The sequence below is a fragment of the Camelus bactrianus genome, chromosome 11 (genome assembly GCF_048773025.1).
Source record: "Camelus bactrianus isolate YW-2024 breed Bactrian camel chromosome 11, ASM4877302v1, whole genome shotgun sequence".
In the NCBI taxonomy this organism is placed as follows: domain Eukaryota; kingdom Metazoa; phylum Chordata; class Mammalia; order Artiodactyla; family Camelidae; genus Camelus; species Camelus bactrianus.
In genome coordinates, this window is record NC_133549.1 from 45,000,898 (window position 1) to 45,013,208 (window position 12,311).

General features: G+C 37.2%; 1 protein-coding gene across 1 annotated transcript in view; it reads right to left on the minus strand.

Moving 5' to 3' along the window:
• Window positions 1-12,311, minus strand: part of CC2D2B (coiled-coil and C2 domain containing 2B) — a 79,518-nt gene that overhangs the window by 29,644 nt on the left and 37,563 nt on the right. The window contains exons 18-23 of the mRNA XM_074373114.1: window positions 11,256-11,459; window positions 6,956-7,048; window positions 3,938-4,029; window positions 2,699-2,869; window positions 1,371-1,467; window positions 449-558 (exon numbers count right to left, since the gene is read on the minus strand). Coding sequence (XP_074229215.1) covers window positions 449-558; window positions 1,371-1,467; window positions 2,699-2,869; window positions 3,938-4,029; window positions 6,956-7,048; window positions 11,256-11,459 — 767 coding nt within the window. The remainder of the gene's footprint in view (window positions 1-448; window positions 559-1,370; window positions 1,468-2,698; window positions 2,870-3,937; window positions 4,030-6,955; window positions 7,049-11,255; window positions 11,460-12,311) is intronic.

The following is a 12,311-nucleotide window of genomic DNA, read 5'->3' on the forward strand; positions in this document are numbered from 1 at the left end:
AATAAGGAATCAAGATTGCAAAAGATGATTCAATTTATATGAAGTTGAAAAATATCCACGAGTAAATAAAACATAATTAGGGATAAATACCTGTGACGTAAAATCAGTAAGAAAGAGAGGGAGTGATAAACACAAATTCATGGTTGCTACATCTGAGGGGAAGGAAAGGGGATACAGCTAGGTATTGGAACAGTGGGGCCTTCAAAAATATTGGTGATATTCCATTTTTAAGCTAGATGGTAGATACACAGGTATTCATTTTATCATTTTCCCTCAGAACTTACATTTATATATACTTTATATATTAACACATATGTAAGAAATATTTCATAATTTAAAAGCTTAAAATTAAGCCTGTCTCAACCATTATTTTCAATAAATGGCTCAAGAAAATAATTTTGTTATTGCTCTTTTTTTAGGAGTTGAGGAAAAACAGATTCCAACTTACATAAAATCTACTTTAATTTCTTCATTCCAGCATGGATGAGATCCACTTGCAATACTGGTTTGGTATACAGTGTGCTGAAAGGAAACTTCCACAAAAGGGTGTACAGTATCCTGAAACACAATAAACACTGACTAGATTTTTGTAATATTTTATATAGTTGATAAAAGGTAGCAGACTAGGGAATTACTTAGTTACTGGCTGACAACTAGATAACTTACTTTTTCTAGTTTTTCAAATAACCATTATTTATTCATTAATTTAATAAACATTTCTTCACCCTCTTCAATATCAGGTACTACTTTGCTGGGATCAAAGGTACCAAAGGTACATGGAACCTTCCCTTAAGGATTTTTATCTTAAGTCTATCAGGGGAAAATAAACAGATAAAAAAAAAAATTGAAATGAAAAGTGAGAAATAAAATAAATATATTCCAGGCATAATAGTTACTCAAGAGAGGCAATGATTAACTTTCTGGGGTGAGGACAAAGAGAATGTCACAGAGAAAACATTGCTTGGGCTTGAGCTCTGAAACTTTAAATGGTAGTTCATGTGGCCGGTAACCTGAAGCTGCACAGTGGCCATTCCAGGCAGAGGGAAGGACATGTACAGGGGCCTTCTGGACCAAGCACAGATACTGCTGTGGGGTGGAGAGAAACACGGCCAACTGGTAGGTAAGAACCAGACCATTACAGATTTTTGTCGCCATTCTACAGAGCTTGCACCTTATTCTACAGATCTTGAGAGCAAAGGAGAAGGGAATGAAATGGTAGGAATTACATTTCATAAAAAGCACCTTCCCTGTGTGATGGAGAGTAAACTAGAAGCCCAAGAGATTAGAGATGGAGAGACTAATTAGGGGCTAGTTGCAATTCAAGACAAACATGATCAAAACTGCACTTTACAGAAGAATTAAATACTTACCTCATTTAAGATTCCATCTGAGGCTACTGATTTGATTGTTTCTTTTTGCCTGAGGCCAGACATGGATGATATCAAGTAAGTAGGCATATCCAAGGCTCTTCAGGAAAAACAATATAGAGATATACACTTTAACTGATTTTAATATTAGTTTTGGTGGGAGTGGGTGGGGTTTTGCTTATGTTTATAGAAATGTGTAACTCAGTTACCCCGGATCTTACAGGGTTTGCTCTGGATCTTCATATTGTAGGTGGTTAGAGACACATATTTGATAATCACTCCTCTGAAAGGGTAACTCCTAAATAATGAACTGTGGATTGGAACCAGTCTATGATAAAGTTTTCACTGATCCTCGGCAAGAGGAGAAAAATAAGGCAAGTAATACTTTGAGACGATATTATTCTTATTTTTGGTGTTAAAATATTCTTTCTATATTTCTACAGTTTGATTACTAATAGAAAGTGGTGGTCATTTTATAATGTCCTTATTTCACAAAACAGCCTTGAAATGTGCATTTGTTTTGAGGATAAAAATTCTATTATAAATAAGGTTGTATTTTATAAAACATAGGCAAAACCTTTAAAAGGTTTTAACCGTAGATTAGTAGCTAATAAGCAAAATACTTGTTTTTCATGCGCAGAGTTCATGGGATGTGGTAAACGAGCAAGTAGAGCACATATGTGTTAAACATAGAGAGAGATACATAATATTCCTGAGATACCTGGGTACTAAATATTCATAACATATGAATTACACATGAGACTAAACACATGAGACATTCGGTATTCAGGATATGCCGTATATACAAGAGCATTTAATATTCCTGATGCCTTCATTTGGCCATTCTGACCTCACATAGCCTTTGCCCAAGAAACACAAATAAAACCCACTGAGTACCTGCAGAAAAGATGGGAAAAATCTGATTTTTGCAGAAGTCACCTAAAATGACAAGTGCCCAACAGAACCTACTATCTCCAGCATTCTACTTCCAATACTGTGAGGGGACAGTGGCAGAGAACAGTGCACCTGGCAACAGCAGCATAACAAGTTTTCACAATAGGGAATAGGGACAGAAGGCATTTATTTGCTGTACCACCCAAAAATATACATGTTAAAGTTACTTCGGGCATCCCAAAAGTCTGAAAACTTTTAGTACATGGCAGTGACAGTAAGTTTGACTATCCAAATGAAGATTTCAAGATTTATTCAGCTTCTGTATGTGGAACATTAACAAAGCGCAAAGTTTTACTAAGAAGATAGTATGGAAATTTACATTTAAGACAGATCTTTTGATCTTTTGCAACTCCAAAAAATGGTACATACTGCTTTACCTATTAACTATTGTTTTCCTCGTTGGAATATTATAAGCTCTCAGTATTCTGACAAGAATCTTAATGTCTCCATCACAAATTGTCTGTGCAGCCACTTTTTTCCTGTCTTTCCTCTGAGGCTTTAACTTTCTTCGTCGTTCCAGAAGCTTACAAACCGCATGTGTCAACTGGCTAAAGAGTAAAAAGTGATCAGCCCATATATACAAGACAAGCTAAGATTTGAAAGATACCAGTTTTTTAAATTAATTATTATAAATAAGGCCATTATTCTGAACCACGTTCTCTCCATTGTGGAGGGGAGACATTTGCCTCAAACCCAAGGAAAAAGTATTTTTCTGAACATAGAGGAGATGCTATGTTAAGAGAGAAGATGATGGCTCTATGTCCTTTGGGTACATGGTCCAAGAAGAGACAAGGGCATGGAGAGGTATTCCATAAAAGATGATGTTATTTCAAAAGATCATTTATTTTTCAGGAATCTCTCTCTTGAAAGTGGTTAGATACTCAATTTCTCTATATGGTTCTGAAATAGGAGTTAGTTAAATATGCTGCCAACCCTGGCAACACAAAACTATGGAATTACAGCTTTATGGTCACACCCATCTTCCTCCAAAGACTGAAAATAAAATACAATAGAGTTCAGCTCCCTAAACCAAATCAGACCGTACTGTTAATACTAAGAATCTGCAAGTGACCCCAGGGAGGTTTCCCAGAAACAGAGCATGCCTAATTCCTGTTCCTACCCTTATGTTTCAGATAGGACAGTATGAAAACTGAGTTGCTTCAGCCAAATTCTCCCTCAGCTGCTGCCTGTGGATCACGGAGCCTTTGTATGGCTGAGGATTCAGTTTTGAAAGGGGAGATTATAGGCTTAGTGTGTGGTGCTACCACCAACAATTTTCTGGTAGCAGTCTCAGGACAGGAAAATCTTATGGCAAAACTAACTTGGGATAAAGGCATTTCTTTTACTCTTCTTTCTTGCCCTAAAAATATCAATAAGGAGAGGGTTAAAAACTGGAATATTATACAGTTGAAAAACATATCATATAGATATATCCAAAATGCAATTTTAAAATGATCACATATATTTAAGTCATTATATTTTACTTATGCTTTGCAACTGCATTTTTTAGCATTAATTTAATTACTGTAAAAATAGAGAACTTATTAGAAGACTTTGAAGGTATTGGCTTAAAGCTTTATATTGCACACTTAAATAATAATAATTTTAGTATATACCTTGCAGATACAATTTCTTCATAATCGGCCACAATATCTGATAAGTTAAATTTGCTAACTTTGACAATTCCTCTCATTATCAACCTTCTCATCTACAAAAAAAAATTAGAATTTAAAGAAATGTATAGTTTATATTTTAAGATTAAGTATATATGACACTACTGGTGTCACTATTTTTTTCTCCTATTTTTTTGCAAGCAGTGAATGGAAAGGGGATTAGATAAGTGAGAGTATAGTTCTGTTTGCTACCGTTATTAAAGTCGTTCTTAACGCTCTCATCAATGTCACTCTCACCTCTTTTTCCACCTAACTCTCAGTACACATGGACAGAACCAATCTTCCCCAAAAGAGATGATAACCCTATGAATGTTCTTCTACAAGAGCAACTTGTAGGGACATGAATCTTGATCCACAGACTCAAAGAAATATGATTACATTTCTGTTATTTCCTTTGAGTCCATCCTATTCTGACTTTCAGCTCTCATTCTGTCAGCATGGTAAAATATTCAGTGCTTGAACAGAGCCATTCCCTGAAGCCCTTGCTACCTGCAGAACCCACAGACCTTGGTTCCTCCAAGGACTCAAGAAATTCTTTCTTTAAGTTTGGGGAAATCCTTCCGTTTTTCCTCTAAATTTATCCTTCACAACAGATTTAGACTTTCAGACATGAAACCAGAAAGAGGTGTGTCTGGAGGCAGTTTTCTGCTTTTTGTTCTGCCACAAATCATCCTGGAGATAATGTAACCTAGAGCCTAATGATCTGCTTAAATTAGACAGGAATATGGGGTGGTAGAAGAGTGGGAAAAAATGTAATTACCATGCCATATGGGTAACAAATTGTTTCCCCTGAAGGTGAACCACACCTCTCTCCCCGCTGGCCGCATCACTGGGCTTGAGTGCCCTCACTCATGCTCTCTGTGTCTGTCTGTCTCTCATTCTCCTCTGCTCCTTCGGCATCACACAGTCTGAGCTCCTTGCTGTTCCTCCCACAGGTCACACAGGCTCCTTCCTCACGGTTTTCACAAGTGGCTCCATCAGCCTTCGATGTTCTCCCAGAAAACTCCATGGCTCCTCCCTCAGCTCCAGGTTTTTTGCGGAAATGTTAGCTTCTTAAGGGCTTTCCTTGATCACCTTATTTAAAATTGCACCCCATCCTCCTACACACGCGCACACACACACACACTCCTGTCCCCTCTTCCTACTTTACTTTTCATAGGACACATCACTCTCTAATACACCAATGTTTTATTCGTTATCTGACTTCCCCCAATAGAACGACCTCCTCTAGGAAGTCAGGGATTTTAGTCTATTTTGTTTACTGCTATAATTCCAATGTCTAGTATAATATCTGATTCATAGCAGGTGTTCAGTAAATATTTAATGAGTAAATTAATGAAAAGGACAGATTGAGGAGATGTGCTGGCCTTTTGCATGCAAAGATTTCAGCAAAACTTTATCTGGCAATCCTTGAGACTGCTGGGACTTTACTGTTGCAATCCTGGCCTCAGCCACCACTGACCCCAGTAACACAGCCAGAAGTTTAATGCGCAAAACTCACAGTCCCATGAGTTCCTCCCGCAGCAGGATCTAAACACCTATGACCCTATTAGGCCTTCAGTGTCAAACCAGTATTCCAGAATCTGTAATCAAAGTAATTATCCCTTGAACTTGTCTTCACAAGGAGCTGAAACCCAGTCTCATTTTCTTAAAGCTCCTTCCCAGGATTCTAATATGAAGTTCAAGTATCCTCAGACACTTACTCTCTTAGCACCTTCCTGATCCTCTGCCGCCCTCCATCCTGGGCTTCCTCACACACGGAAAAGAAGAGAAGGCATAAGAAGGATATATGTTCTTTTCTCATGAGTAAGAACACCTCTTTATTTCCTAAGACATAGAGCTCATTATTAAATCACATGCCAACTTTTTTTTTAAGATATGGAGCAATAAAGAAGGTGTAGGAGGAGCAAGGGTGAGTGGGAAAAACACCTGCCAGTGATAAAAGTGAGGTGCTGTTTCAGGCCTGTCATAGCTACAGTGGTCTGCATTGCACCACCCTCTCACAGGAGCACAGTACAAACCAGCACAGCGCTTGAGGTTTTATCTCATTTACCCCTTACCTCAGAAGTAAAGCAAGGTAGTCATTTTTATTGTCTGTTTTTACAAAAGAACGAAGTGGGACTCACTGAATAGGTTACTTGCCCAAAATGCAGAGGGTGGCCGGAACAGGTCTTCACACGCTTGCCTAGCTGCTCAAGGTTGCTTCCCACCTGTCTCCACGAGGGATCTGGTATGTTTCTCTTAGATCTTTCCATAGCTCTCTGCTTCTTTTCAAGTTACCCCAAAAGACTGACTGCTCTGGTGCTCTACAGCAAAGGATGTAGATTATACTCTTGAATAAGCCTTAGAAACCTCCGTAGCCTTGCAGTTTTATCCATCATTTCATTAATTGCTCAAACATTTCTCAACATTTTCTGAGTGAAGGGCACTGTGCTGGGCATTGCAGACTTATAGTTCCTGCACTCCAGAAGCTTGCAGCAGAGTGATGAGGGGTCAGTGGAAAGAAATCAGGAGTGAAATTGGATTCCACCTCAAACCTGTTTTAGGCTTTGTTAGGATGTGCGGTAAATATTTGACTTTGCATTTGTCTTCATTTGTCTTCCTCTAATAGTTTCTGTCTCCTAGTAGCTCCTCCATCCCTTCATCCCCTGAACTGCTGTAGTCTAAGGAGTTATTTATGAATTATTTAAAAAATTAGGGATTCAGGCAAAAGCTGGCATTATTTCTCAAAGTGAATTTTAGGGTCAAAAAGCGATGGGAAGTCTTTAATGTCCACATTTAAACGGAAAAAGTTGGGATATAATTTAACCATGAGTTTGCCATCAATTGAAGTAACTGTTGCATCAACAATGTATCTTAACAGCTGACTCTCTGGGAAGAGTACAGTACTGGGCATCCAGCAGACCAGTTTTCACAAAAGTAAATGCAAACATATTGATAGTACTATTTTGTTGTTGTTACCTTTTTCAGAAAATTGACAGAATTAATCCTTTGTGCAATAATAGAATTCACATCTGAAATGGACATATCCTTCTCCACCTGGCTTTCATATTCCTATAAACAGAGAATTAAATTAGTTTCACTTCTTGAATGTAACAGAATTTAGATATGATATATATGCTGCAATAAAATATTAACTACTCGTATCAGTTCATGTGTAGGAGATATTGGAAGAAAGAAGAGAATTTCTTTTAGGTTCTCCCACTGAGAATTAGCTAAGAACGGTTAGGACTATATTTTGTTTGCCCCTAGAAGGAGGTCTATTCATCTTCTAAAACAGTAATGATTGAGAAAAAAATTTGCAGTTGAGAAAATTATAAGAAAATGTGAAGACAACTGAGAACTATCCTTCATGCGTTCATTTACCTGGCAATTGCTGGAAACAAAAGAAATGGGAAGTAGTACGATATAACGGCCCAGAGAGTGGGCTCTGGAGGCCGTAGTCAGATTCGGGTTGACCCTGCCATTTACTAAATGAAATTAATTTTTCTGGGGTGGATTGGCAAAAAGCTGATTAACTACTGCAGACCTCAGTTTCCTCTTTTGTAATAATAATATTACTATTACTAATAACAATACCTATGTCACAGGATTGTTGTGAGATTTAACTGAAATAATATCTGCAAAGTGCATGGCATATAGTCAGACACCATGACACTTCTTTCCTAAATAATTACTTCAGCATTATCTCTAAAAACTAAGGACATGCTTCTACACAACCACACCACCAGAATCACAGACAACAAAATTAACAATTTCCCAATATATCTAATATTCAACTATCAATATTATATAGTATTCTAATAACCAAATTTCACCAATGGTTGCTCCCTGCCCCCCAACACCAGGATCTAATTAAGGATCATATGCTGCCTTTGATTAAGTGTCTTCAGTTTCTTTTAATCTAGAATACTCTGCCTCCTTTTTAAAAGATAATGACTCTTTAAAAAGATCAAAATGTACAGAGAAAAACAGTTGTACTTGGTAGCCAGTTGTCTCACATTTCAGATCTGTCTGATTGTTCCCTTGTGGTGCCACTTAACGCCAGGATAATCCCCCAGTTTTAAGCAATGTAGCATAACATATTCACAAATTCTGGGCGTTAGGGAGTGGACATCTTTAGGGAGCCATTATTCTGCCTACCACACTTAATAAGATTAAGTTGGATCACTGAGTCAAGATGGTGACAACTAGATTTTTCCATTGTAGGGGTACAGTTTTCCTTTTCAAATAAAAGAAGCAGCTATTCATGCTTAAATATGGATATTTTATTCAACAACTTCATTAGTTGTGACAGTTTGCTGTCACAGTAGATTCTATTTTCCATGTAGACAAATGTATTTTCTGCAAACAAGGATAGTTTGTCTCTTCTTTTCCAATTCTAATTTTCTTCTTTCCTTTCTTCTTTCTGGTTTAATGCATTGGCTCTTACTGGTAGAGATGATAGTGGACATCCTTATGTTGCTGAGATTAATGGGAAAACTGATATTTAGCCACTAAGTTTAATGTTTGTGTAGGAGCCTATGAGGAAATTGATTTCTGATGGTGAGCATTATACCAAACAGTTTCAGAGCCACACAGATAATAATGCACTGAATCACAGTTAAGGAACAGATTATAAGGAACAGGTTTTACAGAATGCTGGAAAGCTGGAGACAGAGAATTTGCTCAGAGACGCTTGGGCACTGGCTCTATTTTATGGTCTCTATTTAATGACCTTGACTTAGGTTCAAGAACCAGAAGATTCCAATGTTTGTAAACATTCCCTTAAATGGAAGTGCCTTTACCTCGTACGTATTAATTCTTCTAGGGTAGTAGTAATAAACCTTGCTTATTTTGTATAGATTGTTTTGTTTTGTTCTATTTTATCCTGTTTTGTTGGCTCTGGCAAAACCCTACTGTATGTGGACATGTCACAAGAAGCTTACTTTCCCCATCACAGAGCCCAGGAAAAACCAGCATCAAAATTTCTTGCAGCTGTCCTGCCCTGTGTTCTGCCCTGCTTCTGTATGTTTCTGCATCCTTGGCTAATTAAATCTGAAACTCAATCTAATCACCCAGTGGGTGTAGATGGTCCCTCCTTATCTCTCCCCCCACTCCTTCAATTCTACAACTTACTGGAAACACTTCTTTTCAAAGCACTTTGTATCAGCAGAAAAACCCAAAATGTTGAAACATTCTTAATCAGTTTAAAGAAGTTCTCTACTGATTCTAGGGTGCTAAGAGCTTTTATTATGAATGAGCAAATTATTAAATGCCTTTTGGGCATTTATTAAGGGGAGCATCTTTTTTTCCTTCCTTAATTCTGTTAATGTGGTCAATTATTTAATAGATTCCTTAATTAAATTAGCTCTGTTATCTGGAAATAAGCCCTATTAGGTTATGGTGTGTAATTATATATTTACACATAATATATTGCTTTTCAGTTTGTTAACATTTTATTAGCAATTTTACATCTAGGCTCATAAGTGAAATTGACCTAAAATGGTCATTTCTTGTTTTCATTGCCCAATTTTGGTATGAAGGTCATAGCAAACCTCAGAAAATGAACTGGGTTCCTTTCTTTCCTGTTCTCCAAATAAATAGTCTGTATAAGAAAGGGGAAGTTAGCAAAGCCCCTCATTTCAAAAGCAGAAATTGTTCCTTTTTTATGATGTTATATCCCCAATTATGCTGAGCATTGTGCATTGCCCAAAGCAGTTTATGAAACTGTAGAACTGGATTCAATCATCAAGAGAAACAGCAGGAGGAAACCGAGTAACTTTTCAGCCATTCTGAGCCAAGGCCTTCCCCCTGCAGTTTACTAACAGAAATTCCTATGGTCTCAAAACAGGAGATGAATCATAATTAAAAGTTGAGCAATGCTTTCCAAAGCCAAATACCAACTGGTCTGTTTGTGAATACATATATTTCTAGTCACCCATGTTTGCAAAAATAATAAGCTGTCTGCAAATCCTATCTGTATATGACTATAATAGTCATATGTGCTAACTGGTGGTGCCATGGCATCGTCATTGAAGAATCATTGACTTACATTTCCTCTTTCACCTCTGAGTAACACCAGAAGAGATTCTAAGATGATCCCTTTGGTTCAGACCATGAGTGTCTTTCCACTACTATTTGAGTTTTAAATGTAATGATCCTGCATAGTTTTATTCGTGTCTCCTCTAAATTAGGATATAAAAAACTAAAGGACGGCTGAGTGACAGCAACAAGAACAAACACACACTATTTTAAAAAATAACTTCTACTATTTTTAATGTTAAGTGGCTTATTGCAATTCCCCTTCAGTCCAGAATAAAAATGAAAAGTATCAGAGAGTTTATCCATTTTTTCTTGTCAATTGACAATAATTCACCAGAGTTATATTAATAAATCTATCATAACCTATTTTAGTATAAGGCATTCACTCTTTCTGACTCGTAAGATGTATGAATCTCTTCATCTGAATCTGGTATCTTTATCTAAGTTGGCTGACATCACCCTACAGTGGTAATTCTACTGCGCAGGCATTTTCTTCAGAGATGGAACACTAGTTTCTTCTTGAACCATGTCTTAGCAAGCTCAAGCGCTAGGATTAGTACAGCTGGTTATTTCTTTAGGAATTAGCGCTTATAATTCCGCTCTTTTAAGACTAGCAGTGTGCTGGTAAGTATTCAACAGCCAGTTCTCTGGGAGTGGGAGGGGAAGCCCAAATTTGTAGCATTTGCTGATTTATGGTGGAAATAGCCCCCCAGCAACACATTTAAAGCAACCAACATGAACTCACTGAGGGTGGAGCTGGAAAGAGACATGCACAATAGGCCGTCACCAGCTGGTGCCAGCAGGCTCCAGCACGCCACCACCACACAGCATAAGGCTAATTTTCCTTTCTCTTTTTTGTTTCCACATTTTAAAGTTCCTGAAATTGAGATGTGCTTTCCAATCAAGTGTAAGTTTAACGTGGTAGTGTTTTCTCTCCCTTATTCCCCCAAATTGCTTTTAAATTGTTGATGCATTTTATAATTTAAAAAAAAACACAATATTCACAAAAATTTAGAATATACTTAAAGCATTCTGGCTGCGAAATAGGCTGTTTGAATAACAACTAACTGGCAAAGAAATCTGGAGATCTGTACATTTCTAATGTCTTTTAAAGACAAGGGGAAATTTTTTGTCTACAGGTTATCAGTTGATAAAAAGAAAGGAATTAACATAGATTCAGAGCAGCAAAACATTAACTTATCACAGAATAAGCTATATGCAAATAGAAACCTAGTACCTGGAAGACTACATCCGGAATCTCTCTGTCATAGAGGGGCATCTGCTGCAGAAGGGAAACATCTACCTGACCTGCATTTCTCAGTTGTAATAGCTGGAAACGTTTGCTCTTTTTCATTTCCTCTTCAGAAACAAAGTTAAATTCATCTTGCAACTGTTCAAGACGAAAATACTTCGGCATATCCTGTCCTTTATGTTTTATGTACTGTAAAACATAAATAATGTAAAACCCTTACTTAAAATATTAATTTTTTAAAATTCAGAATTATTTCAAAATAGTTTCCCCCCTCAAATGTGAGCTATGAGAGTTGCAATATAAATAGGAAATGGAGCAACTGAATTTGTACAGAGATAGAATCTGAGAAAAAAAGAAAAAAAAAGAATCCAGCCTTTGTAGCTTCTCAACCTTTTCCTGGTCATGATTTAAGTAGAAAATGAAAACATCTGTATTGCATACTGGGTTAAAAGATGACACTTTTTGTTTCTGGTTGCCCTAAAAGTCGAGAGAGGGTCAGTATTTCTATACACATACAATCAATTCAGCACATCAGTTGGGAGCTCTGAACTGGAGAGACAATAATCTACTTATGCACTGCTTTATTCAATAAATGCAAATGTGAGTACATGCAAGGAAACATGCTAGTTGCCATAAGAGAGACAAAGATTCATTAGCTGTAGTTCCACAAGGAAAGATAAAACACATGAATGAATAACTAGAGTAAAAGGCAGAAGATATTAAAGCCACAAGAGTTTATAAAAAGAAAAAAAAAGTTAACATGAGAGCTAGGGGGAAAAAACTCATTTATCTGACTTGCAGGGTGGGTAAGACAGCTGCCTTGGGTGCCCTCCGAAGCAGAGGGAATGATATGAATAAGGCATGTTTGGAGCACACAGAGCAGTTCAGTTGGCTGTAAGGAAGAGGAGGAGAGGTGAACAAATAGTGAAGTCTTTGAGTGTGTCTATAAATCATTATAATCCTCAGGATTTAATAACATGGCTGGCACTCAGTACATGGACAACGGATGTCAGCCTGGTTATTCTGCAGGATGTTCTGAGG